The sequence below is a fragment of the Mesoplodon mirus genome, assembly GCF_964341445.2.
Source record: "Mesoplodon mirus genome assembly, chromosome: 5".
NCBI lineage: Eukaryota > Metazoa > Chordata > Mammalia > Artiodactyla > Ziphiidae > Mesoplodon > Mesoplodon mirus.
The window spans coordinates 132,458,356-132,484,037 of record NC_138980.1 but is presented as its reverse complement, the minus strand read 5'-3'; the positions used below and the strand labels follow the sequence as shown (position 1 = coordinate 132,484,037).

Genomic DNA, 25,682 nt, shown 5'->3' with positions numbered 1-25,682 from the left:
TTACAGTGGGGCACTAGCTTCCTATCAGTCATGCTCTTTAATATCAACTCCTCCCTTTTCCTTTTCCTAATTATTTCTACCTATGTCATGAATCCTACCATTTTCATTCAATGCCTCTAGAATTCTTGTTTTTTTCCTATCCCTAGTCACCTCACCATCTTGACTACTATTCTTTTTCTCATAAAAGAGTTGCTGCTCTGACCACATTACTTTTTTCCAGCAAGGCTTCCTCTGGCCTTTCAAGGTCCTCCAAATAAACACTATTATTATTATTTCTTTACCAATGCCTCTTTTGTCTATTCTTCCTGGTCCCCTGTATTTTATGCAGAACAAGGATAAACCTTACTGCCCTCTGTTTTTCCATACTTTACTTATAAAGTCTCCAATATGACTAAAGTACATTTAAAATATTTCATTAGATAATTTCTGATGAAAAAATACCATTTAGGATTTTAAATTAATGGTACTGGGAAAACAATAATATTTGAAAATAAATATAGATCCTTTTCTCAAAGCAGGCAAATATATTTCAGATAGAGTTTACCGTAAAAAAACTTTGAAAGTATAATCATAAAGTGGGTAAGGCCTTCATAACATTATACCAATGAAAGAAATAAAAGTTTGATAGTTTTTCTACATAGTATTTAAAAAAAACTTTTATAAGTAAAAATAGATCATAACACCATATATGGGAAATATATAACAAACTAGGAAAAAAATGTCTAAAATAGGTAATATTCTTAATACATTGAGTTAATACAAATCAATAACAAAATGATAAACACTTCAGTAGAAAAATGGGTCAGGCCATGAAGAGCAAAAAAGAAGTAATACAAATGGCCACTGAACATAATTTTTAAACGTTCAGCCTCACCAGCAATTCTAGCACAAAAAATAAAATAGCAATTAGATATCAAGGGTTTTTCTTCCCTATAAAATAGTTAAAGATTGTTTTTAAAATAATACCCGGTGTTGTTCAGTTCAGGAAAATGACAGTCATATACGTACTGTTGGTGGGAATATACATTCATACATTCCTTCTAGAGAGCAACTTGACAGTTTGTCTCAGAGAGTAAAATATAATTCTATTTGAAACAGAAATTTTATTCCTATTCATTTAGCATAAGGGCATAATTATAGAGAGCAAAGTTTTGGTAGCAAATATGGTTAATGCTGTGGAATAGAAAGGGATCAAAAGCTAGGACCCAGACGAAATTGTTCAACAGTGGAAAACCAATTTAAATAAATAATGACATATCTACTAAATGTTGTAGATGATGTTTAATGTTCAGAACAACATAATGTTCAATATGTTGAGAACTGACTACAGAGCATCATAAATAATATAATTCCATTTTTTATATACATGTGCCTATGTAGACATAGAAAAAGGTGAAATATATAGATCAAAATATTAACAGTGGTCTTACAAGTATTGTAAGTGTTTTTTTAGTTTCTTCTTTCTACTTATCTGCATTTAAAAAATTTTACGCTTTAATATGTATGACAAAAACCAAATATGATTATCACATTGTCATCTGAAAAACCTTCTCTCTTCCACACTCATTTAATGTCTTACTGAATTCAGTAGTTTTTCAGTGAGCTTTATCTCTATAATACCAATGTCTAATGGGAATCTTATTACATATGACAACCATTCTGAATAATTAAGATTTCCTTTTTTCATAGTCTGAATTCAAAGGAATAAAGAAGAAATTTAAAAGGACTGATAAAAGAGAAATATTTTAAATATGTATCATTAGCTCTTTCCAACAAAGAAAACTGTCTGTCTAAATTTTCTATCTTTTTCAAATTCCATTTTCTTACTCCAAACAAAAAAAGTTAAGAAGTAACTTTTTATTTCCGAACTACAAAAGGAAGGGAAATAGGAAACAATTTTATCTGAGTAGGTTAATTCCAATGTCAATTATCCTTAAAATGTTAAAAAAAAAAATCTCCCATGTAATATACAAGCACATGATATATGGAATGAAATGACCAACCACAGAAATCTCAAAGGATGTTTGAATAGCATTTGAACTTAAACAAATAAAAAAGCTGAGGCCAAAATAGAACAGGTGTGACCAGGCCCAGTCAGATGCCTTAAATGGCTGCTCATGACAAACATAATACTTAAAGTACTGAGTGTCAGGGAATTAACTTACTGGGTTGAGGCTCACAATTATATGAAAACATGCTTAAGTTATTGGAAATGTCAAAAAATATCTTCTGGTTTTTGAGCATCACTTTGTTTTATATAGCTTTTCAGTTTCTCTTGAGATAAATTTATAAAAATAATTAGCAGAAGAAAGGAAAATAAGAAAACAAGTATCTTGTCTTTGTAATACATATCATAGGTTGTACTTCTATACTTTCTCATGTCTGGCTTTTAAGGAGTTAGTTACATGGTGATCACATTTGAAAAAGAAGAGACATGAAATTTTAAAAGTCTTAGAATAAAAACTTCTATCACCCTAGATTCTGTGTTCCTTCTTGGTAGCCACTGCCCTAAACCTTTTCAAGAGACTAGGAGTGAGTATTTCTCCTTAAAATTAAAGCATTCAGGCAGACACTGACTTTGGATATTGAAAGTTCAAAGGCATTATTATTTTGGAACAAATATCAAGAAATGCATCTTGCTTTAACCATATTAGGGACCTGCATTCTTTATCCATTGTAAGTCCCAGATTTTTGTGACTCCACTTTTAGAAAAAGGCTTACTTCATTATAGAGCTTTCCTCTCCAGTTCTAGAGAGCTTGGAATACATAATCTCATTTGCCTACTCTCGTTTTCTTTATCAATTTCATGTTGGGATAATTAGCTAATCTGGGGGATAATGGTTACTCTGATTTCTCAAACAAGAATGAAATGCCATTCACACATATTTTGTCTTGCTATTGTCAATCAGGCAAAATCCCTAAAAAGATCAGTATTTTCAGCATTAACTCAGCATCTTTGTCCTTTTTCGCAAAATTATTGCCTTTTGCTCAAACGAGAAACCTTTCTGTTCCTACAGATTCCTACAGTGTGGCCCACTGATAGCAGGTCTCATATTTTTAAGTTTAAATTTTTAAGAAGTCATCATTAAGATGGATGGGCTCTCTTCTTGTACCTCCCTTTACAGTGAGTTGTAACTGCTACATTAATCAACAGAAAAGGACTGAAGTACACCTCTAGGCCTGTGCTCTACACTCAGAAGACAGGATGCCTTAGGATGACAGAACTTAAAACTGGGTCAGCAAATTAAAGCACTGATACTCCATTACAGAATATTTCTAAACCATTTAAAATATCTTTAAGCCTTTAGGATAATATCTGGAAAAGATAGGACTGCACGCCAATCTACTATATTTTACTGGATCTAAGATACCATTATTTTATGTACCATTAAAGAAAAATAATGCCAATTATTATTGTAAGATACCATCAACTGCAAAATGAATCTAATTTCAGAGATGTTAAAATGCAAATGATATGTGCTTTAGAATTAATGAAATATGACAATTGCCAGCACTATGCCAGGATCAACCTATTGAAGTTCCTGCTTTAAAGGGGTTAATTACTAAGCCCTGTGGATAAATAGGAATCAAAATTCCACCCTCTGTGATGTTTTACCCCCTTTTCTCAGCCTAATTTATTTATATCGTATGAATGTATGTTTCCAAATAAGAATATCTAATGTTTTTCTCTTTGCACTTGAAGAAAATAATTCTCACTTCTTTCTCTTACTTACTCTGGTGGGCAGGGCTCAGTGTTGCAGGTTCTTTGATTTTCAGGTGGCTTACTATCAGGGTCACAGTAATTGTTCTGGACAATGGAGTTGTCATCCAACCTTTTACAGACCACCTCCTGTCTTTGGACACCTTGAGAAAAGGAGGACATCATTAATTGAAGAGTAGTTTACCTTCCAGTAAGTTAGGTATGCATAGCTTTCCTCTGTGGGGGATCAACCTCACTGGATCGCTGCTGTCTTATCTGTTCCAGAAACACTTGACTGCTCCTCTAAAAAGGAGAGAAGACCTGGTCATTATATTGCAAATTTAGGCAAAATTATTCTCATATTTAGAAACATAACTGTTTTCAAGTTCAGAAAAGAAACTATTGGTAATTTTAAACAATTAGTATTCCCATTTGTATATTCTTCTTCATGCTTTCCTTTAAAAAAAGAAACTTTATTTTCCCAAAATATCATCAGATAAAATGTATGAATATACATTTCAGTGCAAAACAATGGTTGGATATCTATGTAAAAACAAAACATTAGGGACAAATTTACTTTTTAATATCTTGTAGGACAAATCCAATCAATTCAGTCTTTGTTAGGAACACGCAACATTCACACATTTCATTTTTTCTCCTTCCATTTACAGATTTATTTCTCTGAAAGCCCACAAAGTCTAGAATTTAAAGACTGCAGTGAGCCTCTTTGGACTGCAACCCATCAGTAATCTGTTTGCTTTGATAGAGTCAGCCCTTGTTGATTACATCACTGGCAAACAGATACACACATTTTCCATCAAATATTAACTTACAAAGTACTTATCTCATTCTCAAAAATTGGTCTATGTAACCTGTTTGCCACAGCTAAAAATATTCTCATAAAATTTGTAAAATTCTAAATATATGTTTATTATTTAATGGCAAAGATATCCACCACACCTTGCTCACATTTCACAAAATACGAAGACACACACAAACACATTCTTATCTGTAAACATGCCTGGTGAATAGACTTTATGCAGATTCATTTTCTCTTCAGTGTGGAGGAATCAAAAGAAGCAAAGATAGGTGTATCAAGGTCTCAGAGGAAAGTCAATCTACAAGACAATGCTAAGTGTTCCAGATCCTATAGAGGTAGCAGCTTACTCCCAGAATTGAAAATCAAAGCACAAACTAAGCTATCCCCCTTACTCATTCATCCCATCTCTATAACCCGGTAGGCTACATTACCTAGAACCAGTTATAAAAGTAGCATTAGCAGTATCCAAGTAACTACAGCTTCATACCTACCTAGCCCCACACAAACCTTCAGTTTTTCTTTTTTTTTCTCAGTTGCTTTTAGTAGTGCCCTAAAGAAAAGAGTTTGACCCCAAATTAGGGAAATCAATGTGAAACAGGACCATTCAGTGAAGGAAACTGTCACCTAAAGAGCTACGCACCAAATGCTTCCCCAAGGTCCCTTAAACATCCTGGGACGTCTGCAGGTGGGAGTACCTCAGTCATCATGTTTTGCACACTTCTAACTAAGCACTTTGAATTTAAAGATAGGGAAATCTCTTTCCCTGATGGCGAAAACCATTAAGTCCCATAGCCTCCATGATGGTAGTGAGCAGATGAAGAAGGTATATTTTATTACTTGCAGTGACCCAAGGCTCTTACTGATCAAGTTTTTTGGTTTTCCTAAATTTAGAGCTTTAAAATACAGACAAACAACTTACTTGCAAAATGTCTCAGAGTATGTGCTGTATTCATTCCATCCCAACTCCTTGAATAGGCCAAATATCTCAGTTTATACGACAACAGTTTGGAATTTTTTAACTATTAAACTTTAGATTTTTGAGGGAAGAATGATTCACACCAGGCATAGCTTTGACCCATTCACAGATGTTCCACAGTATTCACCACATATCTCCTCATTGTGTCATTCCAGTGGGCAGATAACTAAGTCCATGTGATTCACCTGGATAAAAATCTCTATTATTAGTCATAGGATTCAACACCCACTGCCACAGTGGCTCAGAATAGCCATCTACCTGGGTTCAATACTTGCTCCTATCAGGAGGAGCAGGCGACTGTTTTTATAGGTTAGCATGGTTATTTTTTAAAATAACCATTCAAATACGATTATACTTGGAGGGGGGAGACTCAAAACATCCACTTACACAAAGGATTTACAACTTCAGCCAACTTTAATAAATACATTTAATAACTAAAAAAATATAATTAAACTTGCAATAAGGAAGTTGGCATTCAAGCTAGTATCTCGGTTGTTTTTCAGAAAAGGATAAACTTTTTATTTTTATTTTATTTTACCGAGGGAGGATAAACATTTTCAACACTACAAAGTGGAACTGATATTGCTTTATATAAGTGGCAGAAACATCAATTCAGTTTCTACAGCTTAAGATAAAATTCTACTTCCTTTAAAATCTTAGAAATGTTGTTTGGTTATAATGACATTAGTTTTTAAAAGTAGCCTTTAATATAAAAGCAAGGCTTCTGCAATTTGAATCACAGATGAAATATTAGTTATTAGAGGTAAGATTTACATTTGATTTTAAGATAAATTCTAGCCATGTATGATCTTGAAAAACTTCAGCTACATAACATTTATTGTTAAAAATTTGGAAAATACACAAAACCAGAAAGAACAAAATAAAAATTATCCACAATCTCATATCTTTGCTCTGGACCTTTATTTTTATTTTTATTATTATTATTTTTTGCTGTACGTGGGCCTCTCACTGCTGTGGCCTCTCCCGTTGCGGAGCACAGGCTCCGGACGCGCAGGCTCAGCGGCCATGGCTCACGGGCCCAGCCGCTCCGCTCCGCGGCATGTGGGATCCTCCCGCATCAGGGCACGAACCCGCGTCCCCTGCATCAACAGGCGGACTCTCAATCACAGCGCCACCAGGGAAGCCCTGGACCTTTATTTTTAAGGCTATTTTGTTCTTTGGTGGGATCCAGTAATTAATTTAAAATTACATAGTGCACAAACTAAAAATGCCAGCTAAACATGGTTCGCAGGTCATTCATTCATTCATTCATCCATTCATTCATTCAATAGAGAATAATTACTGAATACAAGGCACTGTACTTCTTATGAGATATTGAGCTAAGTGCTGAGAATTACAAATTGACTTAATTTTGTCATGCCTCTCAGACTTCTTAAAAACTAGAATTTAGGATATTTGGGGGTACATTTCACTTTCATAATTTCAGAATGCTATTTTTTATGAAGTAAAAATTAAAGTCCTTGAATAAGCAGCTGAAATAACTGTATTTTACAAAGATGCATTTTCCTTGCATTCATCTTTTATTAATTTTCTTCTAAAATGTCATATTAGACAGTGTGGTATTTCACACTCAAGAACTGACTATACTAGTAATCTATTCCAAACCTTCCTAAAATGCTGAACTATCTCCCTTCAATAGCACAAATCTCCTTCCAACTTTTACCCCCACACTTGGCAGGTTTACAGAATTTTTTTTGTTTTTTTTCTTTTTAAATCAGCAGCAACAGAATAACTCTCTAAACCAATGCACCTAATTGAATGGATTTTTCAACACATACTTTGGATTAAGGAAAATGCAGCTTTTAGCTTTAGAAAACACAGATCAACTGGAAATAATCTAAACCAAGTCAACAAGAGAAATGATTGAGTTTAGAATCTTTTTATATGATCAACCCTCTTGTACATAGCTTTTTTAAAAGTAATCTGTAAAACATTGCTAAGAAGTTGATTTAAACCTTTCAGGAATAATTACATCCAGTTACACAAAACCACTATGCTTTCAAATCTAAAGATGTATAGTTTATAACCTAAAACATAAAATGTCCGTATGACCAGTCAGTATATGCCTAATCAAAAACAAAATTCTGGTGGCTTAGTGCCCATATCCCCTGGAGATATGCAGGTGTTCTGCAGAATTTAATTGGTCAAACTTAAAATTGCACTAATTATATTTTATTCTTAAACACCTGAAGTTACTGGCATGCAAATTCTATACCCAATTCTGTTTTTAAACGCAATTCCTCTTCCATGCTTAAAAAAAAAAAAGAACTTTAATGGTTTCATATTACAAAATTTAAGTACAAAGATGCCCTTACCAATACATATTTACTTTAAACTCTCTAAAATGGGTGTATCCTGTTTAGAGTCTTTTAATTTGCTTACCATTTTGGTTCTTTGATACCAAAGATGGTTCTTAACACGGAAATGTAATTCTTATTTTTAGCCTGGAAGTTTAAATTTGTCAGATCTTATATTTAATTTCTGCTAAAAGTTACAGATGATCTACTTGCCCATCAAAGGTTCTGCTGTCCAATGGGAGGAAGGAATACCCAACTTGAATCACTGCTCAAGCTACACGTCAAGAAATGGCATTTAGTATTTTGAAGTAGCATACATCATAGGAAAATGAGCAAGAAGTCCACCAAGCTGCAAGTGAGTCCTATATGGAGCCCTTCATCTGTTGTGCTTACTCTAGGAAATGGTGATGGTTCAAGAATATAGGGTCTTTTGCTCAGCAGCTGCAGAGCCAATCCTGAGTGAAGACTTTAGAGACCATTCCTCCTCTTCATTTCTTGCCTCCTTTTCAGTCCCTCTTCTACTCTTCTTATAAGCTGCTCAATGTTCTCATGTCCCACCTCTCTTCTTTCAGATAATTAAATCATTTAATAAGTTCATGTGTAACAATATTTAGCAATTTATTGCTTTTCTTAGGGTAGTTCATCATTTTAAAAGTAGAGAGAGGGCACTTAATGCACAGAAATTACCACTTGAATCTCATTTGAAAGAGTGATATGTATTAAACCAAGAAGGATGTGGGAGAGGTTAAGGGCAAGAGAAAGATCTTCTAGGTCTTCTCAAATCTACTCATAAGAACCAGCATTTCAGTCCTAGACGATTCAATTGGTAAGTGAGCAGTCTGTAACTACATGTAAGTCAGTAAGGGAAAGACAGAAAGGAAAAGTGTAACTTTGGGATTGATGGGCTAATCAACATCTAGATAATTTAACCTAGTGGCAAAGCACATCCTATCTACCCAAGAAACAGTTTTCTGAAGAATAGGGGGGAAAAAGTTAATAAGTCAGAGCTTACAGTACAAATGTGGTTGGTGGCTAAGGCAACAATTTGCTTAACCACAGCATCCAAAGTAGCTAGCAACCAAGACAACACTATATAACCACGGTATACAGAGCATATGGCCAACAACATTAATTTAATCTAAATCTTCAGTGCAGATAGCATCCAGAGAGCAACAAGTGCCAGGAAAAAAATGTCTCTCTGCTCTGCCTTTCATGGCTGGAATCTGGCTGCTGTGCTGTGTGATTATTGGCCAGACATAAGCATTTGTAGGACAGAGCAAAGCCCATCTGCCTTGGATCTAACAGCTGGCATCAGGGTACCAATCAGCTCCACCCATTTGCTTCCTTCTTCTCAACAGCCTCCTGCTAGTTTTTTTTTTTTTTTTTGCTGTACGCGGGCCTCTCACTGTTGTGGCCTCTCCCGTTGCCGGAGCACAGGCTCCGGACGCGCAGGCTCAGCGGCCATGGCTCACGGGCCCAGCCGCTCCGCGGCATGTGGGATCCTCCCGGACCGGGTCACGAACCCGTGTGCCCTACATCGGCAGGCGGACTCTCAACCAGTGCGCCACCAGGGAAGCCCCCTCCTGCTAGTTTTTATCTCCCAAAGGTTTTCTTTCTCTGCCTTTCCAGTGTCTTCCCTTCTGTCTTAAGCAAAATTATATGTCCCAAGGAAGCAGGATTAAGAAAAGGAAAATGCAGCTCTAAAAATATTTATTTTTCTAGAACAACTCCGTTTAGTGATGGTAAGGTAGGGTGGTGCATACATATACTGTGTTTATTTGAAATCACACTACCCCTGGAGGGAATTCCGACTACTCATTATAAATTAACAGTAATCTCTTCCACGGAAAGGTCTAACTTAACTCATTGAATTCCTACTAAGTCTAAGCCATGGGTTTTCATTATCATAAGGGGGAAAATGAGTGAGACAGACTTGACCTCAATGAGATTACATTAATAATGAAGGGAGGGGATAAAGCAAGTACCATTATAATTATATTATGGAACCTACCTCATCTAATAAAACAATGCACTTTCAGATGTAATATTTCGAATTTTACAGTTCCTTCATTTTGTTATGTTGCTGTCTGATTTCTCTCTCCTTTATCTTCATGGATCTTAAGAACTCATCTCATAGCCAAATGTCTATGATGTAATTCCCTTTCACTTTATCTTGTTACGATATTTTTTTCTCACTCTGACTTCTGCCATGTTTAGTTACTACCTCTTTTTGAGTTCTAGGCAGTTTAGGTAAATGATCTAAGGCAAGTTTTCATTCTCCTTTGTAAAATGAGACCAAAAAATTAGATGATTTCTAATGTTCCTTTCAGATCCAAAATTCTATGAAAGTTGTCTTTTCTCTTTTCCTCCACAATTCAATTGTTCACTTTTCCCCCTTCTAGGTCTGCTTTTCCCCTGTCCTCTACAGAATAATAAGTCTGGAAAACAGGCATTTGTTAGATTCTGTTTGGTTCTGCGTCGTGTTTCAGTGTCTCATTTCTTAGCAGTGTGAGGTACATATCAAAGGGGTTAGACATGTCAAGAGGCAGAACACTAACTAGAAATAGGACTTTGTGAGAGACAAGTTGCCTAATATAAAGAATTAACTCATATTATACTAAAAAGGAATTTCCATGAACTTTAGTAGGAGCTTATTTGTTTTGGGTATTTCATTAAACATTAGAGGAATGATGCTGGAGTACAAGGAGGTCTTGAGTTTCTTCCACACATTGTGATGGATTTATTACCAATAAAGAAGCTTTTCTTTAATTATATATAGAATCCTTTTCTTGGAACCAAAGAGTAAATATTTCAGATTTGAATTATAACAAGGACACAATCATAAACAAGCTATATAGTTTTAAATGAAAATCTTAATTTTGTTTAGATAAAAAATGGGAATAATAATATCATAAGATCCTATAAAATCAGGGTGATAATGCTTATCATTACAAGAGGTTTTATTTTTTCCAAAAGTATTTTATGCATAATACCTTGTAAAGATGCATAGTGTTATGATTGTCAAAAATGAGATTTGGGACAAAATTTCAGTGAAGTGAAACATGACCTGTGACACATAGATCATAAATACAATAGGAATGCACTTAAACTTTGGTTTCAGCCTTACTCAAGTTTTTCAGTGAGTAAGATGTATCCCGGCCCTATTCACGTTAGAGAAGAATATAATCTCTAAAGCAACAGAAATGAAATGGAAGAGGAAGGAAAACAGCATTAGGAGGAGTGCTTTAGGTTAGCACAGATTTCTTGCCCTCAGTTATAAATCTTAACACTAGAGAAAATGCAAGCCACAATACGCAAGGGTAAACAGTAAAAAATGTCAGGTTATCAAACTAAACTTTCATATGTAAATTTTTTACAAGAAGTTAGAAAGCTTAAATTATATTGAAAATACACAGGAGAATTCAAAGAATTTTTTTTAAAGTGTATTCTATAGGGGAAGCTACATACTTAAGGAAAAAGATAAATAGAAATAATTATTAGAGACAAAAGAAAAAACATATTAACTTCTGAAGCATGAACCAGCCAAGAGCATGAGTTTACCTAGAGGAGTAGCCCTCTCAAGGGCATGTTACATGAGAACTGAGCCAAGTGCAATTGATGGCTACAGAGCATAGGCTTTTGGGAGCTGTGATGTTCACAGGTGCCCTGCTCTGATGCCTGGCATAACTAACCCCGTATGTTAAAGGGTACTCTTTCCTTCTCAACATTGAAAATGAACTGAAAGAAGGGGATGATGGGAGAGAGTGAATAGGGGAATGCCACAGTCAATGCAATGATAGACTACTGTCTAGTCTTATAAATATTTTATTTTTCAAAGACCAAAGAGAAAATTACGGAATAATGAACAAAGCTGATGCAAATCTTTATTCCTTGTAAACTCAAGTCACGTTTTACAAGGGACTTGTATAATTAAAAATATCACAGTGATCTGTTTTATGTCTAAGTTTGGTATATACAGGAACCAAATGTAAAAGGACCCTCATAGTTTCAAACAATAGTACAACCTCACACAGAAAATACCCTTTATAGGGAATTTTTCTTAAAAACTAATTATATAACTATATTTCTTCAAAGGAAAAGAAATGACAATGACTAAAGGGCTTTTAATTATTCAAACTAAAATTTCCATCCGGTATCTTTCACTTAACTCAAAGTAAATTTTGGATAGTAATTCCTAAATTAAAGTGAAGCAAACAATTATAAGATTTGACTTATTAATGTCTTTCACACTTAATTTCAATCAAGTCTATTTTGAAACTTGAAAAATAATTGAATTTTGTTTTCCTCTGTTCCATTTTGGGACCCCTCCACTTTGAGTTTCTTTCCAAGTTAAGTGAATATGTCCTTTATAAGCTGCAATACAAGTGTTAATGGTCAGTTGACCATTATTAGTGATGTTAAATATGTTAGCCATGTTAGAATTAGCAAAGAAATTAAACGGACATCTGTGAATATGTAAAGCATTTGCCTTTGTTTTATCTGGTACTTTGAGAGCTATTCTCTTTCAGTCAGATATTAGTACTGGCAAAAAGATTACATCATATTTTTCTAATAATTACTTTTTTAAATTGTTATTTTAGAATGGACTTACGTACTTTTAAGTGCACAATTATAGTTCTGTTGTATCATTCTTGAAAATAACAAAATATGTAACATTAACATAAAGTGCTTCCATAGAAACAATGTAGAAATATCCAGCTTTCTAAAGGGGCCAGGTAATCTGCATGATAGATTCATTAAAATAATTTGAAAAGTCTATTATTAATAAATGGAATAGTGTGGATTATTACATAAACTTGTTAGGTAGTAAACTGCAAGGGAGAATTTGCTATCAGGGGCTCTTTTAAATATATAGTTTCTTTTTCTTTTCTCTCTCTTTTTTCTTTCCCTTTAATCACCTACTAACCTGAAACTGAACTAACAGAGACAGAGGAAGGAAGCATATTCAGGAGGGCACATCAGAAGAAATACTTAATACAGATATGAAGGAGAAATTTACATATTACTTAAAACCTCTAGTTTCTTAATGGAAGTGCAGAAGAGTCTCCATTTTTAAACTCTGAACATCACCAGGACCCTGAATAAGGAGTTTATATGCATTTTTTCCTCTTACGAGATGAAGTTCACCATCTACTGAAAGGAAGCTAGGTGACTAATTTTTGTCCAACTTTACTGACACTCATTTGAAATCAAGAGTTCTCAAACTTTCCTGGTTCACAGTACTCTTAGTGTCCCAGTACTTTTTTCACAGCCCTCCCAGGCAGGAAAAAAAAAAAAAAATCTGAGTTTCACTTATTAACCACTCAATAGTAATAATTTGCGTGGTGTATGACAGTGTCACTGTGTTTCCATTGAAAACGTACAACATTCTGCAGTGCCTCTGTGAGTCTGCTGTAGTGTCCTGGGGTACTATGGGGCGTTGTGAAAAATATGGCCCTAAATCAGGAAAATACAAATAGTACTTGGAAACTATGTAAAGCATCTTAAAAATCTTAAAGAGTAGAAACCAGTTTCAGTATGTATAAGACTCCAGGTGAGCCAGGTGAAACCACAAAAAGTAAAATAAAAAGAATTTGCCCTAGTTAAAAAGAGGAAAAACATAGAAAATCTTCAAAAAATGTATATGCTATACACACACACACACACACACACACAACACATTAGGCTTAAGATGCCATCCAGGGAAGAAAAAGAATAACAAATAAAACAAGCATCTTTATAAAATTTGAGTGTCAAACACACAATAAAAATTAATTAGGCTATGTAAATGTAAAAGAAAAAGTAATGATAACATTCTAAATGGTCAAAGACAGTTGATTAGAAACATTCCTGAAACACTCCATTGTATAAGAAAAATCTGTGCTCTTTGATCTTCAAACCAAATCAAAATTGCCTCTAAAAATAAACCTGTCTCCCCCTCCCAGTCCTCCATCTAAGCATAGCTTTAGCTTATCTTTTTTTTTTCCCCTGAGCTGCTAAGCAATGAATGTTTAGCAGAGAGATGCCTTTGTCAGCAGAAACCTGACCAAATTGGTATGCAATTTTTTGTACTTCAACACAAAGAGAAAGAAAAGCCTAGAAAAAACAATTTGAAGAAAGTAATCAGAAGTGTCAGTAGAACTGATTGCAGGATGAAGACTGTATATTTACAGTATAAATGTAAAACTAATACATGAAAATACATGTGTATTTCTGACCTTTCTTTGCACAACTAAAGGATCCTTAAGCTTTCTTTCCTAACAGAACAGGTACAACAGTACAGCATCAACTCTCAGTTAATTGGTTTTGGAAGTTTTGCTTTAAAGCCTAAGGGTTGTATTATATAAGAGGAGGAGTTGGGGCGGGGAGCGGGGAGAAGGTGGGGGTGGAGGGGAATGGTTTGAATAGTGGGAAATGAGAGCACATCCAGAAAGATAGGGGAGGAAATTATCATGAATACTGCTGCATTTTGCAAAAATTCATTCCCTAACAAAAACAACAATTTCCTAAAACAATAAAAGGCCTTCTCTGATTACAACTATAAGTCGCAGAGAGAAAAAAATGTTTGTTATCAGTTTTCACAAATGTTGAGTTAAAACAGGGGCCTCATATTCTGACTTGTGAGTCTAAATTAAAGTTGGTTAAGTACATAACCACTTGTTCATTTTAGCTCCCTAAGTACCACAGAAACTTGAAATGAGAAGAAAGGATTTTGGAAAATCTGTTTAGCACAATTGCACTTGAGCTTAGTCAAAAGGCCAAGAAATGATATTTAGCACAATTTCGGTCAGTTTTGAAAGCATTAATTAGATGCTTATAAATGATCCATCAGGTGAAGAAGAAAGCACGTAAATAAACTACAAAAAAGCTTTCTAAAGGCATGTTCAAGGCCAATGGCCACACTAAACAAAATTATGTAATTAATTGGTATCCTACCACTTTTTTCATTTCCTTCTCTGATGTCCCTAGCTAACTTTCCCACTCCAGATACTTATACCTAAATCTCATTAACCTTTGCATTCAACTAGTAGCCAACTAATAACAGAGATGTGAGTTAGTAATGCTCCCAGAGGTATTTGCATCTGAATGTAAATTATTTGAAGACTAAATAAAACTTCAATTAGCCTCAAAGGCAGTACTTCTCAACCGTGGCTACACATTAGAATTACCTAGGGACCTTTTAAAAATCTGATGCCCAGGCCATACTCCCAAGCAATTAAATCGGAATCTCTGGGGGCGGGCCCAAGTGTCAAAATTGTTTAAAGTTCCCCAGGTGATTCCAATGTGCAGCCAAAACTGAGAATCACTGCTTTAGGGAAAGCATTTGAAAAAATGAAATTTCAAGCTAGTAAAGGAGAAATTCTTGAGTGGGGAATATATCATGTTGCTCTACTGATGATGTCAACTGATGAAAAAGCTCTCTTCAAGGTAAAGGATCATTTTTATTACAAGAGAAAATGCTACATTAAAAAAAAATCACTAGACTTCTAAGTCTTGATTTCAGCGTTACTTCACTTGAGTATTACTGTAAAACAGGAATAACAATAGCAGTGCCTATCTCATGGTGTTATTGAGAATGAGCAAATGAAACAGGGAACCAAAAAATGTTTCATAAACTGTGAAGTTTTACTTGTCATTACACAGCTGAGCTAGAACCATTTATCATTAAAAACACTAGGTGTAATGTGATTACAACTGCAATATGGATTATTACCTAATGGATATGTCAATTTGTTTTACTAGACATTTACTTTATGAAATCTAAGTATCTAGCCCAATGTTTCTTGAAGTATGGTTGCTGAACCAGTATCACCAGCATCACTTGGAAATTTGTTAGAAATGCAAATTCTTGGAGTCTGCCCCAGACCTACCGAATCAGAAACTGGAGGCAGAACGTAGCAATCTTGTTTGAACAAGCCCTCCAGGTGATTCTGATGCACACTACAACTTGAAAACCACACATCTAGCCAAACATCAGTAAAAAGAGAGTATATATAACTAAAATCAAAAGATGAATAAACATTATTTTTTCAATCTTTAAAAGTCACAGTGCAAAGGCATATCAGCATAAATTACTACTTTAAAAAATTCCTAAAGCTTTGTATTTTAATATAGTACAGTTCTCACTACCTAGCCAAGCTTTATCAATCAACATATTAATCACGAATACAATAGTAGTATAAAAATTTAGGAGTCAGATTAATTACAGAGTATAGAAACAAAACTCTAGTGGGAGTAACAATGGTTCAGAAAATAGTCCAGTTTTAATTCTCTCAAAGGAAAAGTCATAACTGTATCTTAAAAATCACATTTATCCTGAAGACAACACTCCACAGCATCTCAATGTTCTTATTCAGGCTAAGGAAGTGTGTCAGCACTGACTCAGAGAAAAGACCATTTCTTGGACTGAAACACTAGCAGTGTTTCCTGCAGTCTTAGATTTGTCACTGGGTCTGCTAAGCAACAGAAAAACAATCTCAAAACTTCTTATCTTAAAAGATCTCGTAAGAGAAAATATCAACATTGCTCCCAAACTCAAAGTCCAAAGGTCGTGAGAACATTGAACAGTCTTGTGAGACTGCAGTAGAAAGTTCTTTGAGATCTTTCTTGTTCCCTCTTTTTTCATTTTAAAAAGTTTTGGCAGTCTCAAGATACCTAGCACCACTTTGCAAAGATGAGAGTGGAGTATCCCAATTAAGAACACACGTTAGTATTCATCCTTAGTTTCTGAGTGAAAACTGAGAAGAAATGACTTTTTCCTGAAAGATTCCTTAACAACAGATGAAGTTCCATTTACCATTACTGAGCAGTTGACACTGGCTCTCTCTTTGATCAAGATTCCTGAGTCCTAAGGGATTTTCCTTTCCTCAATCCTAAGCCTCCTGTATTTAAAGAACCTGGGGTTAAAAGTGGGGGTATGTGTAGGAAGAATAACTCCAATAACTGATATCTGTACTCTATACTCTAGGAAATATTTCCAACCTATTCAAAGTAAACAAAAGAATATAATCAAAATTATACTATCTTCCCCTGACAATTGCTTTGCCCCACCTTACAAACAAAATAACAATTCTAAACTCTCATTTCCCACACTGGAAAGAATAACACAAATATATAATTGTCAAAATAATTAATTCCTTTTGATCATTCACTTATCTGTAAGCATTTATTGAGTTCCTAGTATGTTCCAGACATTGTTTTAGATACAAAATGAGTCTAGAAAGATGCATAGACTTCAGTGATGAGGACGTGGATTCTATGTGTCTAGAGTGCTGTTTCAGTTTCTCTGTCAACCAAGACCAGTGGTACTCAAACTTGAGCAAGCATCAGAATCACTTGGAGAACTTGTTAAAATATAGATTTTGGGGCCCCACAAAGAGAGACTCTACTCAGTAGGTCTGAGATGGGGCCCACAAATTAGCATTCTAATAAATTCTCAGGTGACGTTGATGCTGCTGGTTCGGGGACCACACTTTGAGAACCACTTACCAAGAAATGCAGCTCATCACACTATGCCTGCTGATTTTCAAACACTGTACATCTCTCTTCCAAACAAGGCAATGGCCTTATAAAGGCTTTTCACTCACAATTGAGCAGAATTACAATTCCCAGAACCACCTCAAATATCTAGGATTGGTAGCTCCAGAAGAGAAGAAAGAAGTATAAAAAATAAAGAGAAATTCTCTTTCCAGGGGCTTTGCTCCCTCCTTGTTTTTCTTTTGTTTTATGCCCCATCACAAGAAATCACTCTTCTATTATGATTTCTCAATACAAGTGTTATGGAAAAGAATAACACACATTCAGATTTTTCATACTTCTTTACTTTAATAAAATCATAGTTTTTCTTCTAAATTCAGTTCTCTCGGCCTTCTCCCCCACCCCTTTTTTGCTGGACTATCTCCTTTCTGAACAAAAGAATAGAGTTAGAAGGAACATTGAGAATTCACTTAATCCCTCCTTGGCCTCAGACAAGACTGTATCTAAACCATCCCCAAATATAGCAATTTTCAGTACAAAGATGAACAGGCACTAAGAACCTCCCATTCAACATTCTGTCACATACTTGAAGATACTATCATAATATACTTTCCCTCAGCCTTCTCTTCTCCAAGCTAATCAACCTCGACATTTAGACTACTTCATTAGATTTCCTGAACTTTAAATTATTTTGACTCTTTAATAAGTTTATCCCACCTTACCTCAGGGCCTGAATTATGTATTTACTGTTATCATGAAGACTTCTTTTTGGTATGTGAAAAGGGCAAAGTTAATTTATAGATTAAATAAGAAGGAATTTAATTGGAACAAAGAAATATATATATATATATATATATATATATATATATATATATAAATGCCACTATAATATAATATAATGGCATTCACTTGAACAATTAATTTCAAATATCCTTTATTTTGTTAAAAGAAATAGTAAAGCCCTATAGTTTTTAAAACTTTATAAATCACCAGCCATTTCATACATAAAACGGATGGGAATTAGATATCTTTTGATGCCACAGATTACACATAACCATGTTTCATGACACTTCACACAGGAGGAAAACATTATTATTGTTCATCTGCTTTTTTTTGCATAGTGTTTACTACTTAAGTTGGAGTTGGAGTTTATCCATGATTTAATTTTGTATGAGTCTAAAATTACTGAATGTATTATTGTGATTATTCACTTTTGTGAAAATAATTTCTCTGATTCAAGCTTTGAGAATCAGAAGTGTTTAGAGAGTCAGTGAGTACAGGACAAGAAAGGATGAAGTCCATGTAAATCATGTGTTTCTGAGTGGTTCAGAAAGGAAAAATAGGTAATACATTGGAATACGGGGTAAAATGGGATGATTCACTTTAGTTCCATCTCTCCCATTCTAAATATCACTATTCAAAATTTAATCTTTGCTTTCGGAATGGTGAGGTGCTCTAGTCCAGCACAGGCCTGAGGGATAGGTTTTGTCTCCTTGCCTATTGGGACCAAGGTGTACGGTGGAGGCGATGCATTTAGTCTCCAGAGAGAAGGAAGATGCTGCTTGCACAGCACTTCTACTCACCAGTCCATGCAGCAGCAAGGGTGTTGGCTTTGAAGGAAGCCAACTGTCCTGCTCTCCCAGCCAGAGGTAAAGAATTGCATTGGTGGCCACTAGAGGGAGGAGGATTAGGAATAGAGTAAATTGTGGGGAAAAGGCACCCATGAAAAACGCACATGGGACAACCAACACATCACCAACCACCGCCTAGCAGCTACCTCTCTGAGGGACTATCATGGGGTCTGCAAACACCATTAACCCAGAGACCCAGACACCAGTAATTATTGTAGTATCCCAGTATATAGCCCCTTAACTTGGATGGCTGCAGAAGGGAGTTTGAATAGGATTGTGGGAAACATACAAGCACACAAACACAAACACACAAGCACACAGACATACATTCTCATCCCCCATTACAAGACGTTACATCTGTGCCGTCTGATTCTTGCTCATTTTCTTATTTAAAACTCTTGATGTTCTTTACAAGAATGTGTTCACGAAAAGCAAACAGCCCACCTTCAAGATAGTCTTGGGAGAAGCACCAGCAGAGACACTCATTGTGCCAAGATGTATTTTACCAACAAATCTGTACAAATTACATGAGGTTAAAAACAAACGGAATATAATATAATTAAAGCAAAGTTTCTTTTGCTAAATTACAGCTTGAAGCAAACCTGCAAGAAATATTTCCAATTAGCTTCTTTAGCAAACACAAAGCATAGCTCAGAATGTTTTGCTTTCCATCCTGCCCTCTGGGTGGGCTGCCTAGTGGGTGTCTTACCTCCAGCACAAGTAGCTGAGCATTCTGACCAAGGCTGATGATTCCACGTAAAGCCAACTTCATTGTCTCCACTGCCTGTCCGGGTGATGGGAACGTTGAATTTATACCTAATTCCCAAATTCTGTTCCTGGAGCAGAACCTGACATTGAAAACAACTGGTGAAGATAATTAAAATACAATGAGCCTTTATTCAGATATTTATTATTTCTTTTGAAGAAGAAAATGTCATAATGTAAGTCTTAAGGGAAATTTAAGACAACTTTTAGAACACATGCAGTTATACTGAATTTTCTACTTCCGTTTTCATGGGTAATTTGGAGCCATTTCTCTCATTTGCCTTATTTGGTTATAAAAATATTATTCAAGCAGGCATTGAAAAGATCAGTCATATGGAAAGAGTACTATGGTCTTAACTTTACACAGACTTACACCCTTAGGCATACCATTTTACCTTTATTTACTTTAATTTCACCACTTTAATTTCAGATGATAAAGCCTGCCCCTTCCTACTTCACAGGTCAGATTACAAAGATTAGAAATGAAGCGGCAAAGGCATATTTACCATGACAATGAGATTTTCTGAGGTGGGACCTAAAGCTTCTAAGGATTCTGGTTCATCGGTTGGCCTCTTATAGTGAAAAGCTGTCCCAGCAACATCAAACTTCCTAGGCCAGTCAATAGTCCAGGCACCATTAATATAGTAATCATCCCCTTCAGATTTTAAAGCTAAAAAAAAAAAAAAAAAATCACTGTCTACCTAAAAATGTGAAACTTCATTTACCACAATGGCACTCATTAATCATTGCACTGAAGTGTACAATGAATATCTATTTCCATTTCGAGATGGGAATCTTTTTTTTTTTTTTTTTACAGACAACACCAACAATTTATTTTTTGTTACTTAGATATACATTGTGAAGTGATTTCTAATGAGGTGCCAGGAATTCTACCACAGAAACAGAAATATTTGGTAATCTCCAGCCACTGTTGGTAGAAATTCAGTAAGTACATTCTTTCTCTTAGATAATGATGCTATATAATTTGGTAAAGTAGAAGTACTGTGATTCACCTGCCAGTGAATTAGTATCTCAGAAAATACCAAAAAATGCATATTAGATGATTCAAAGTCAATAAAAGTTTTCCCACAAGAAAACATCAGACTCAGACAACTTTGTACACAGTAGTTCTACCACACATTCAAGGAAAAAATAATTTCACTTTTTCACAAAACTCTTCCAAGAGGATAGAGAAAGAGAATACGTCCAATCTCATTTTATGAGTCCAGCATTTTCATGTTCAAACCTGGCCAGTCAAATAAATAAAAATTATGCAACAACAGCACTCTTGAACAAACATGCAAAATGTAAGTAATTAAATAAAATATTAGCAATTGGCATAAAGTAATATAGAAGTTAATACATCAGAAGTAAGGTAAGCTTATACCAGGATTGCAATGCTGGTTTAATAATAGAAAATCAATTAATATACTTTTTCATATTATTAAAGGAAGAAAGGCAGATGATTACCTTAACAGATGCAGAAAAAGCATTTTAAAAAGTTCAATATTCATATATGATTTAAAAGAAATTTTAGTAAACTAGGAAAGCATGAAACTTCATTAATTTTATAAAAGGCAAACAAAAACACTCAAACAAAAATGTATAGTAAACATCAAACCTAAAGATGTAATGTTGAAGGCATTTTCTTTAAGATCAGGAAAAAGTTAAGGATGCCTGTTACCATCACTTCTATTCAACCACTGACTGTGGGATCTAGCTAGTGTAACAGAGTAGGAAAAAAAGAAGTAAAGGCAATAAGGAAGGAAAAGAAGAGCCAAAAGACTCATTTTTTTTTTTTTGCAGATGATATAATTTTCATCTTAATGTAAAAAATCTAAAAGAAATTATAGAAAAATAAGACATTTAATAAGAAAGTTCAGCAAGTTTTAATATAAAAATCAATATATGAAAGTCAGTTGTATTACTACATCAGGAATAGCAGTTATAAAGCAGTTTTAAATAAGGACATTCTCAGTGGCAACGAAAAATATAAAAATACTTAGGAATAATTCTATCAAAAGGCAGGCAAACCCTTAGTGGAGTAAATTATGAAATTTTAATAAAAATCATCAAGGATGATCTAAACAAGTAGAGAGAAATAACCTGTTCTTGTAAAGACTCAATTTTGCCTGTATTAAGCTATAGATTTAGTGACTTTCAATAAAAATTCCCAAATGGTTGTAGCGAGCACTGTGGTGCTGCAGGGCCTGGCAGCACTTATCAGCAGGAGGTGGAAGCAGGGAGAAGAGGAAGGGATCAAAAGTTCACAGAAGTGGACATTCAAAAGTGGATATAGTATATAAGGCAAAAACTCTATCAGCTGACTATATTCTACACAAGGGCCTGAAAGACCTTCCATTTATTAGAACAATAAAGAATGTGCTGGGGCTTTCTTGGTGGCACAGTGGTCAAGAATCTGCCTGCCAATGCAAGGGACACAGGCCCGAGCTCCGGCCTGGGAAGATCCCACATGCTGCGGAGCACCTAAGCCCATGCGCCACAACTGCTGAGCCTGCACTCTAGAGCCTACGAGCCACAACTACGGAGCCCACATGCCACGAGCCACAACTGCTGAGCCTGCACTCCAGATATGTATCTAATAACATATTATAGCAATCTAATAGCATATTAGAATTGGCCCCGCACCACAATGAAGAGTAGCCCCCACTCACCGCAACTAGAGAAACTAGAGAAAGCCAGTGCACAGCAACGAACACCCAACACAGCCAAAAATAAAAAAATAAATAAATAAATTAATTAATTAATTAATTTAAAAAAAGAATGTGCTGGTGAGACAGGCACCAGCATCACTGAGACCCTCTTCTCTTTAAGCTTGGAACTGTCATTACAGAACTGGGCTCGCAGACAGCAATGGGGATGATCCCAACATACTAGAGGCCAGGAGGTATGGCATAACCATTAGAATGGAGGTGGGCACAGTTATCACAAACCATAACAAATTAGCATGGCAGTCAGGAGTAGTCATGGAGATATTTAACAGAATACAGTCTTCCAAGGGGCCCAAGAGATGGGCACTTTTCTGATCCAGACCCACTGAGCTTAAGCAGAGGCTGGGTGACTAGGAGATAGGATCCTACAACATCACAACACCACAGCACTCAGTGGTAATTTTTCCTCGCCTTTCCTCAAAGGACGTAAAAGCCATTACCAGCAGGGAAAGGGAAAATCCAAATATACTGAGGACTGTTGGGCACAGGGACTGAGTTAACCTGAAGTGGCAAATGGTGTCCCTTGTTTAGGATAAGGGCACAGAGAAGTAAAGTAATAAAAGGAATTTTGACCCAGGTCCAGCTCACAGAGTGTCCACTGAGTCCATGAATCCAGTCAGTGGTCATTTCTCTCAGACCTGAATTTAAAATGGAAACAGGGGGCTTCCCTGGTGGCGCAGTGGTTGAGGGTCCACCTGCCAATGCAGGGGACACGGGTTCATGCCCCGGTCCGGGAAGATCCCACATGCCGTGGAGCGGCTAGGCCCGTGAGCCATGGCCGCTGAGCCTGTGTGTCCGGAGCCTATGCTCTGCAACGGGAGAGGCCACAACAATGAGAGGCCCTCGCACTGCAAAATAAATAAATAAATAAAAATAAGATGGAAACAGTATACTTGGTAGCTGGCATAACCTTCACATTTATCTCTTGATCTGTAAAATAACACCTATCCCAGTGGGGAAGACCAGGTTGAAGTCTCTGAAACTTCTCTCCTTCCCCCAGCTAAAACAGTAAACTACAAACAATATTGCATCTTGGAGTGGGGGCGGGGTGTGTGTGGATTGCCAGAGATGAATGCTACCCATAAGGTCTTAAAGTGTGCAAGGGTGGTGGTTTCTACCATATACCTATCTACTTCACTTGTGTGGCCCCTACAGAAACTAGATAGATCTTTTTGGATGATAGTAGTCTGTTGCAAACTCAACCAAGGGGTACTGTTGCTGTGCTGGATGTAGAGATGGGATTCTTGACCATTTTCTTAAGCACAAATTAAAATAGTAATTTTCCATGTGAATGTCAAGAAGATATTAAGTATTTATAATGTTATTGATAGAAAGGAATGAAATGCTTATCTATAGGAATAAAAATGTGGAACTAGCAAGGGAAATTATGACTAAAGGAATAACTTGGGATGGAGGTGGGGTTAGGGAGCAGATTTTCCTGTCCAAATATTAAAACAGTAATTATACAAATATGGGGTGGGAACAACATGTGGTATGGCACACAGATGGACAGAACAATAGAACAAAATGGACAGTTAAGAAATAAACAAAAGTACATATGGGAATTAATATATAACAAAGGAAGCACCCTAAATTAGTAAAGGAAAGATAACAAGAAATGGAACTAAGACAAAAGACTAGCTTTTTGGCAAAAAAAAAAAAAAAAAATGCTGAATTTGTCTCATTCTTTATACATGAATAGATACCACAACTCCATTCCTAGGTATATATCCAAAACAAGTGAAAATAGGTACTCAAACAAATATATGTACACACAAGTTCATAGTAGCACTATTCCCAATAGCCAAAGGTAGAAACAACCAAATGTCCATCAATGGATGACTGGATAAACAAACTGGGGTATATACAATACAATGGAATAACATTCAGCCATAAGAAAGAATGAAGAGGGCTTCCCTGGTGGCGCAGTGGTTGAGAGTCCGCCTGCCGATGCAGGGGATACGGGTTCGTGCCCCGGTCTGGGAGGATCCCATATGCCGCGGAGCGGCTGGGCCCGTGAGCCATGGCCGCTGGGCCTGCGCGTCCGGAGCCTGTGCTCCGCAACGGGGGAGGCCACAACAGTGAGAGGCCCGCATACCGCAAAAAAAAAAAAAAGAAAGAATGAAGAACTGTACATGCTTCAATGAGGATGAGACTAAAAAAAAATTACACTGAGTGGAAGAGGCTAGACATAAAATGTCACATATTTTATGCATCTATTCATAAGAAATATCTAGAAAAGGTAAATCTATAGGGACAAACAGCAGACTGGTGGTTGCCAGGGGCTGGGGAATGGGAAGTAACTGCTTAATGGACACCGGGTTCCTTTTGGGGTGATGGAAATATTTTGGAATGTACTAAATACCAGTATGCTGTTCACTTTAAAAATGTTTGAATTCTATGTTGTTTGAATCTTACCTCAATAAAAACAAAGTTTAAAAAAAAGAGAGAAAAGGATAAATGCCAGATGGGTAAATATTTAAATGTAAACATAGTTAAATCATAAAATGGTAGGAGAAAATGTAAGAGTACTTTTTAAAAAATAATATTGGGGTATTGAAAAGCTTTTCTAAGCATGACCTCAGAAAGTATAAAGAAAAAGATTAGTAGATATGCATGCATAATTTTTTAAACCTCTACAGGAAAAAACATATTAAAAAGTTTAAAAATATGTGATAGAAAAAGGGTTATTAGCACTACTATACAAAAACTTTTATAAATAAATGAGTGATAATTTTGATAATGATTATCATGCTTTGACAGTGACAAACACGTCAGTTTAATTTTTTTGTTAGTATGCTAGCTTCTTCAAAAACTTTATCAGGCCAGATAAACAAGCATGCCCAAAGGACTAAAAGGGTCATGATGCAGAGAGTCTCTGACTCTCTGGACCTCTGTCAGTTGTCCTTAAGAGTACAGACCATTTTCATTTCCCCCCACCCCCATCTGCCTGGCAAATATATCTGTACTTTCTTGACTTCACATATGCTATAAAATTCACTTGATTGTCAAAAATAAATCTAATTAATCTTTTGAGATAAGAACATGTTAACCAAATTTAAGGATTATTTAGTCTTAAATTTGTCTTGTATTTAAAATTTTTTTATTTTCAACTCTCACAGTAATTCTCTGTCTCATTTGAAACATCAAAATTACTTGGTTATATAGGACATCTGAGCCTGTATCACATGAAACAGTAAAAACAAAAATAAAAACAAAAGCTCTAGCAGCTTTGAATTCTCCTTCAATTTAAACTCTCACTT

The 25,682-nt window shown here is 35.6% G+C and overlaps 1 protein-coding gene across 12 annotated transcripts in view; it reads right to left on the bottom strand.

The window, feature by feature from the left end:
• ADAMTS6 (ADAM metallopeptidase with thrombospondin type 1 motif 6) overlaps positions 1–25,682 on the bottom strand; it is a 290,570-nt gene that overhangs the window by 30,175 nt on the left and 234,713 nt on the right. For 8 of the 12 annotated variants that reach the window (XM_082623510.1, XM_082623508.1, XM_082623505.1 and 5 more), the window contains 3 exons: positions 20,194–20,357; positions 19,632–19,770; positions 3,735–3,864 (listed from right to left, as the gene is read on the bottom strand). In XM_082623510.1, coding sequence (XP_082479636.1) covers positions 3,735–3,864; positions 19,632–19,770; positions 20,194–20,357 — 433 coding nt within the window. Of the gene's footprint in view, positions 1–3,734; positions 3,865–3,905; positions 4,004–5,439; positions 5,682–18,874; positions 18,964–19,038; positions 19,771–20,193; positions 20,358–25,682 lie in introns of those variants that run through there. The other 4 variants (XR_014294256.1, XR_014294257.1, XM_082623514.1 and 1 more) reach the window with 4 other exon arrangements.